Source organism: Gracilinanus agilis, unplaced genomic scaffold (genome assembly GCF_016433145.1).
Source record: "Gracilinanus agilis isolate LMUSP501 unplaced genomic scaffold, AgileGrace unplaced_scaffold29496, whole genome shotgun sequence".
NCBI lineage: Eukaryota > Metazoa > Chordata > Mammalia > Didelphimorphia > Didelphidae > Gracilinanus > Gracilinanus agilis.
In genome coordinates, this window is record NW_025361908.1 from 1 (window position 1) to 6,560 (window position 6,560).

At 47.5% G+C, this 6,560-nt stretch overlaps 1 gene segment (V, D, J or C); it reads left to right on the forward strand.

The window, feature by feature from the left end:
• Positions 1-2,932: 2,932 nt before the first annotated feature.
• On the forward strand, positions 2,933-3,464 carry LOC123254685. The segment is given in 2 exon segments: positions 2,933-3,004; positions 3,133-3,464. Coding segments are annotated over 2 exon segments (378 nt in total).
• Positions 3,465-6,560: the final 3,096 nt, after the last annotated feature.

The following is a 6,560-nucleotide window of genomic DNA, read 5'->3' on the forward strand; positions in this document are numbered from 1 at the left end:
ATAGAAAGCCCTGTGAAGGGTCTGAGGCTCCTCCAGGGTCTCCATAAGGATGTTGGGATCTTGGTGTACCAAAAAGAATATCAACTCCCTTTTTCTAAGGTAGATTTAAAAGGCAAAATGGAAAGCTAACATCTGAACTCAAAGATCCTGGGGCAATGTCTCAGGTAAAAACTGTGGTTCTTTCCTAGTGTGACCACAAAAACTACAGGCTGACTCAGCTCAGTTTCTGCTTCTGCAGTTCAGGGTTGGACCTCAGGATGTGGATGGATGACCAAACCTCTTGGGGAAGAAGGAGATGGATTGCTACTGCAGCAGGAACCTGCCTTGGAATTGACAGTAATTCTAATAATAAAGACCCATTTTTAATTCTTTTAATTTTACAAAACAATGAGTAATATGATGTCATGCATTTCTAATAACAACCTCATGAGGCAGGTACTATTATTAGGCTTATTTTTCAGATAGGTAAATTGGGTCAAATAGTGATTAAATGATATATTCAGGGTCAAAAATCTTTCAGTGTCTGCAGCAGCATTTGAATACAGGTATTCTAGAGAACATACCCAACACTCTATCCACTGAGGCTGCAGAAGGTCACCATGGTCTGACTTCTGGGGATGGCCAAGGATCTGCTTTCCCACCACTTTGGCACCATCCCATCATATGGGTCCTCTCCTCTCTTCCCAAATAAGTCTCTGTCTCTTGTTCTCTTCTTCTCATTCTCTATTCTCTCTCTGAGCATCCTTTGCACCTCACCAGCCCTGAGACAGTCATTCATTGTCTTCTGGTGTTGAGGAGGACTCCCCTGAGAGTGTCAGAGACTTGGTACCTGCAGCCAATGAGGACTTTATGCCACCTCCCACATTCCCTGAAGGGTTTTTATTTTTGCTCTTGGTTTTAGGGGTTTCTCTGAGGGTTGGACTCCTGTAATTTCTACTTGTAGTGGCTCAGGAATCCATTCTGCTCTGTCTCCTCTCAGTAAAAGTTTTAATGAATGAATGAACACAATTTGTTTCTATAAAATGATATTAATTGAGATAATATAGAAAACTGAGACATTACAAAAATTTTCTCACAGTATATAGGGACTAAGTCTCCCCTCTACAACCCAATGTGTTGGAGAGAATGTCCTTCAACTAGAACCACTTTGGACCTTATGTACATCCCCCATTAGATTCTGGCCCAGACTCAGGCCTCTCCCCAAGGATCACTGGCCTGGCTCTCTGGGCTCCTTTCTTGCTGCTAGTCTGGCTTTCAATGTGATCTGGCCTCTGTGCTTGGTCCCTCAGGAGCTCACCATTCCTACCTTTTGAACCTCATCAGCAGTAACTCACCCCGATGGCCTTCATGTAACACAAGATATAACAAAGGACAGAACAGATTTACTCCTTCCCAGGCCATTTCCTGGCCTCACACAGGGAAGCCTGTGTCCTCCCTCCATCCTGGGGCTCCCAGCACCTCCCTCCTCACCCACATCCAGGGAGGAAAGACTCTCTTTGGCTGAGGATGCCTGGAGATTGGCTCCCTGGCTCTGGATTCTCAGCCAGTCACAAAGGTTCTCTTCTTCCCCATCTCTCAGGGGAGGGAACCAGTGAGAGAACATGGCTCCAGGCCCCATCTGGGTGCAGGAAGGAACCATTTCCCTCCCTCTGGTCCAAGGTGGGAGAGGTGGGAATGGGGGATTGCTTCACCAGGGTCCAATGAGCATGTTCTCCATCCCCTCCTGCATTTACCCTGTAGGAGGGGCTTTTGGTCTAGGCAACTGTCATCTGATATATTTGGAGTCTTTAGGAGGAAGGAGACCCCAAATGGGAGGGAAGAAGGCCAAGAAACCTGAGACTGATGGCCCCAGACCCAGCTGAGAGCCTGCCCAAAGCCCCCTAATAAATGCCCAATGGGGGGCTGCCCAAGCATCTGCCAGAGAAGCACAGTAAGCCCTTGTCAGCCCGAGGTACCAGGAGATGGTGGCCCCTCCAGGATGGTCCCAGGGAGGCAGGCAGGTCTGGGCTATTTTCCTGCTGTTTCTAAGGCCATGCACAGTGGGACATAGCAGAGGATCAAATAGATGCTTCATTGGTTCATTGATTGGCTGAACATCAGACACCCTTTGACCTCTGAGAGGGCATGTGGGGAGAGAGTCAAAAAGGCATATAAGTTCAGCCTACCTGGGCCTGTGGAGCTCCATGAGGATGGGAGACAGGATGGACTGGCTTAGTCCAAAGAGCAGAGATTCCTATAGGTCCAGGAGCATCAACAGGCTGGGATGGAGGACTGACAGGGACTGGACTCTGGGAAGGCTCTATGCCATGGGGAAGGAGAATCTTTGCCCAGTGAGAGGCCATGATCTCTAGCCCTGGAACCCAGGCCTGGATCAGTGCCTCCTAGCAGAGTGTGGTGAGTGCAAGAGCCCAGGCCAGGGAAGGGGCTGAGGACTGGGGCTCCTCTGGGTAACTAAGACTCTGGCTCAAGGGAGGCTCCAACTTTTGGTGGGATGAACAGAAGAAGCAGCAGAGACCTTCCTCTGCCTGGGGAACCCCTGAGGTCTGCCTCCTTTAGGGCTGGATGTAGTTCCTGTACCAGCAGGGGATACTGTGGTGCTGGTCCTGGGCAGGCAGTGAGGGTCTGGGGACCCTGATTGTGTCAGTGGATGAGCCCAGCTGGCTGTGCCTGTGGCTGTTCTGAGCCCTGTGATTACATCTAGGTGACATCTCAGCTGCACTGGGCCAAGTTACCCCAAGGACCCTGCTCCCATGATGGATGCCCCCCCCGGACCAGGAACCCTGAGAGAGGATGCAGGTGTGGTCTAGAGGAGGCTGGACCAGGCCCAGATTTGCATCAATCCCCATCTTCCCTGCAGCCACCATCACATGATAACCAGGAGAGAATAAGAGGCAGCTGAGAATGGCCAGGCTCAGCTGTGAGCTCTTTGGGGAGCTGAGCTCTTGGGGTCCTCTCACCATGGCCTGGCCTCTTGTTTGTCTGTCACTGCTCACCTTCTGCTCAGGTCAGGACTGCTCTCAGACCTCCCCTTGCCTTCCTCCCACATCTCTGTTCTTGCCTCTCATGAGGATCTCAAATCACCTTCTAGCTTTCTCTTTGTTCAGGGTCACTAATTAGTTTCTCTGTTTGCAGGCTCCCTCTCCCAGCCTGTGGTGACTCAGCTTCCCTCTGTCTCTGCAACCCTGGGGAGCATGGCCAGATTCACCTGCACCCTGAGCAGTGAGCTCAGTGGTTATGCTGCTTATTGGTACCAGCAGAGCCCAGGAAAGGCCCCTCGGTTAATCCTGTATTCCAGCAGCAGTGGAGGTGTAGGAAAGGTCAATGGGATCCCTGAGCGCTTCTCTGGATCTGGCTCTGGGGCCAATAGAGTCCTGTCCATCAGCAACGTCCAGCCTGAGGATGAAGCCGATTATTACTGTCGAGGATATTATAGGAGTGGTGGTGGTTATCCTAATACACAGTGATGCATTCAGTGAGGAAGTCAAACAAAAACCTCCCCTGCCAGCCGAGCTGCAGCTTCACGCCTGGCCTGAGGCTTACCCACATCCTCAACTTCCAAAAGCCTGTCAGGGCTCACTTTATTACCTCTTTCTCTCTGTCTCTCTGTCTCTGTCTCTGTATCTCTCTGTCTCTGTCTCTCTCTGTGTCTGTCTGTCTGTCTGTCTGTCTGTCTGTCTCTCTCTTTACCTTCCAGCCTAGGCAGTTCCATGACATACTTGAGGTCACAGTTCCAGAAAGTGACAGAAATGGACCTCAAGGAGCCATGAAGAGTGAGCAGAGGGGACTCCAGTGGCTGCCAGTTCCTGTGTGCCTGCCCTGTGGATGACCACCCACACCACCACCTAGCCTTGTCCTGGGTCCCCTGAGCTCTGTCTGAGACCTAAACATTGGGACACCCTAACCAAGTTTTCCCCAAAAGGCCAGACCTCAGCCAGGCCCTACTGACCAGACAGAGGCTATCAATCCCCTCCCAACCCCAAACACTGGGGCAGGCTGCCATGTCATTCAGGGCTCTTTATTAGGTCTACTCAGTGATAATAACAATGGCTCTGCTCTTCACCAGACCCACAGCTGCCTCAGTCCTCATACAATATAGTCCCATCAGTGATCAGCACCCCTTATTGAGACCCACAGAGGCATCACAGAGAGACAAGCTGCTGGCACTGGAGTTAGGAAGACTGGAGAGCAAACCTGGTCTCAGACAAATCTGAGCTGAGTAGCCTGGAATTGTCAGTGAAGCTTTCTCAGTCTCGGTTCCTTCATCTCTAACATGGTCCTAATGATCCCCCTATTCCTGGGATGCTCTGAGACCACAACATGATCTTAACCAATATCCTTTCTCATACCACAAAGGACACTGAGTCCCAGAACCCTGGGAACAAGAATGGGTGCAGCCCCATGGAAGTAGCCATCATCTTGGCATCTGCCAGGGTCTAAGTCAGATCCCCCACATCAGGGGCCATCTGATTCACAATGATGCAGCTGCCATTGGCTTCCTGCTGCCAGTCCCAGCTGTGACAGGTGGAGAGCAAGACGGGCTCTCCTGTATCTCCTTGATCTACATCAGGTCAGAGGAGGCACAGCTAGGTCTAGAACATGATGTGAGGATGGTATATTTAGGGATTTTTTAAAAAGTTACCAATTACATGTAATATATTTCTTCATAAGTTTTCCCAAGTTTTATGATTGAACTCATCTCCTTCTTCCCTTCCCTTCTCTCTCCCAGAGATAGCAAGTGATTTTATCTGGTTTATACATGTATTATCATTGAAAATATCTTTCCATTTTGTTCATTTTTGTAAGAGAATAATCATAGAAAACCATCATCCCAAAACATGAACCCAAACTAGTGAAAAATGTTATCCTTTCTTTTGCATTCTGACACTGAGAGTTCTTTCTGTTTGGGTGGATCACATTCTTTGTCATAAATCCCCCAGTATTGTCCTGGATTATTGTATTGCAAAAGGTAGGTAAGTATCAAAGCTGATGATTCCACAATATTGTTCTTACTTTGTTTTCCTGGTTCTGCTGATTTCACTCTGCATTAGTCCATGGGGGTCTTCCCAGATCTTCCTGAAATCACCCTGTTCCTCATTCAATAGTATTGCAACACCATCATATACCACAATGTATTCAGCCATTCCCCAACTGATGGACATCCCTTCACTTTCCAATTCTTTACTACTACAAAAAGAGCAGGTATGAATATCTTTGTAAACGTGGCCTGTTACCTCTTTAAAAAAAAACCTCTTTGGGACACAGACTGAGTAGGATTATTACTGGATTAAAAGGTATGCAGTGCTTTATATCCCTTTGGGCGTAATTCCAAATTGACCTTCAGATTGATGAAATCAGTTCACAACTCCACCAACAATACATGAGTCTCAAATATGCCATACTACCACCAATTGTTTTCATTTCCCTCTACTGTCATATTGGCCAATCTGATAGGTGTGAGTGACACCTCAGAGTTGTTTTAATTTAACTCGCATATCTCTAATCAAGAGGTATTGAGAATTTTTTATATGATTATTGATGACTTTGTTTTCTTCATCTGAAAAGTGCTTATTCCTATCCCAAACATTTGTCGACTCTGAATGGCTTGTATTTGTATAAATTTACTTAGTTCTCTATAAATTTACTTAGTTCTTCATGCATTTGGGAAATGAGAACTTTTTTTCCAGGTCAAAATGGTATAAGAGTAAAAAGCAGCTGCTTAACCTCTCCTAACCCATGCATATTGGACTCCTCAAGAAGATATAAAAACAAATCCAGATGAATGAAGGGACTCCACAACAGGGCACAGCATTGAAGGTACGTGGAATTGGGGAATTTCAGTGCTATAAAGGGTGAAATAGTTCTCAATAAAACATGAGCTGAGCAACCCCCTCCCCCACACACACCACCTACAGTGCCAAAGCCAGTGCAAAAGAGTCAGAACGAATTTGGGGCACCCATTAAGTCTTTGGAAGCCACCTGGTGTCACCAGGGCCAGATTCTGAGAGCAGCAAGACTTAAGACCCAAAGACGCTAAAGAACACACTGATTTTGAATTCAGACCTTGAGAGCAGGCATGGGTGTGGATCCTGAGAACAAGTGGATCTTGGGTAGGGACTCAGTGCAGAGGGGTGCACAGCTGTGGAAGCAGTGCCCTGAGACTGTTAAAGGAGCTTCGGGCAGAGGAACAAGCAAGGGGACCACCAGGAGGCTTGACGCTGAGAACAACTTGACCTGAGACCTCAGGAGCCTAAAGAGCATAGACAGACCCTGGGTGTGAAGATAAAGCTGAGAGAGCGCTGGGCTAAAAATGGCAAGCCAGACTCAGGAACCCCAGAAGAGAAATATGAGGAAGAAGAAATTGTTAACACTCAACAACTTTTACACAGAGAAAATCCAGACAATAGAGCAGACAGCAGAGGAGAATAAACAAATAATCATATCCAAACCTTCCCAAAACAATGAAAACTGGTCACAAGCTATTGAAGAGTTCAAATCTGAGATGATAAAAAAGATAGAAGAGATATGGCAAGAAAATAACAGTTTAAAAGGCAGATGTTCAC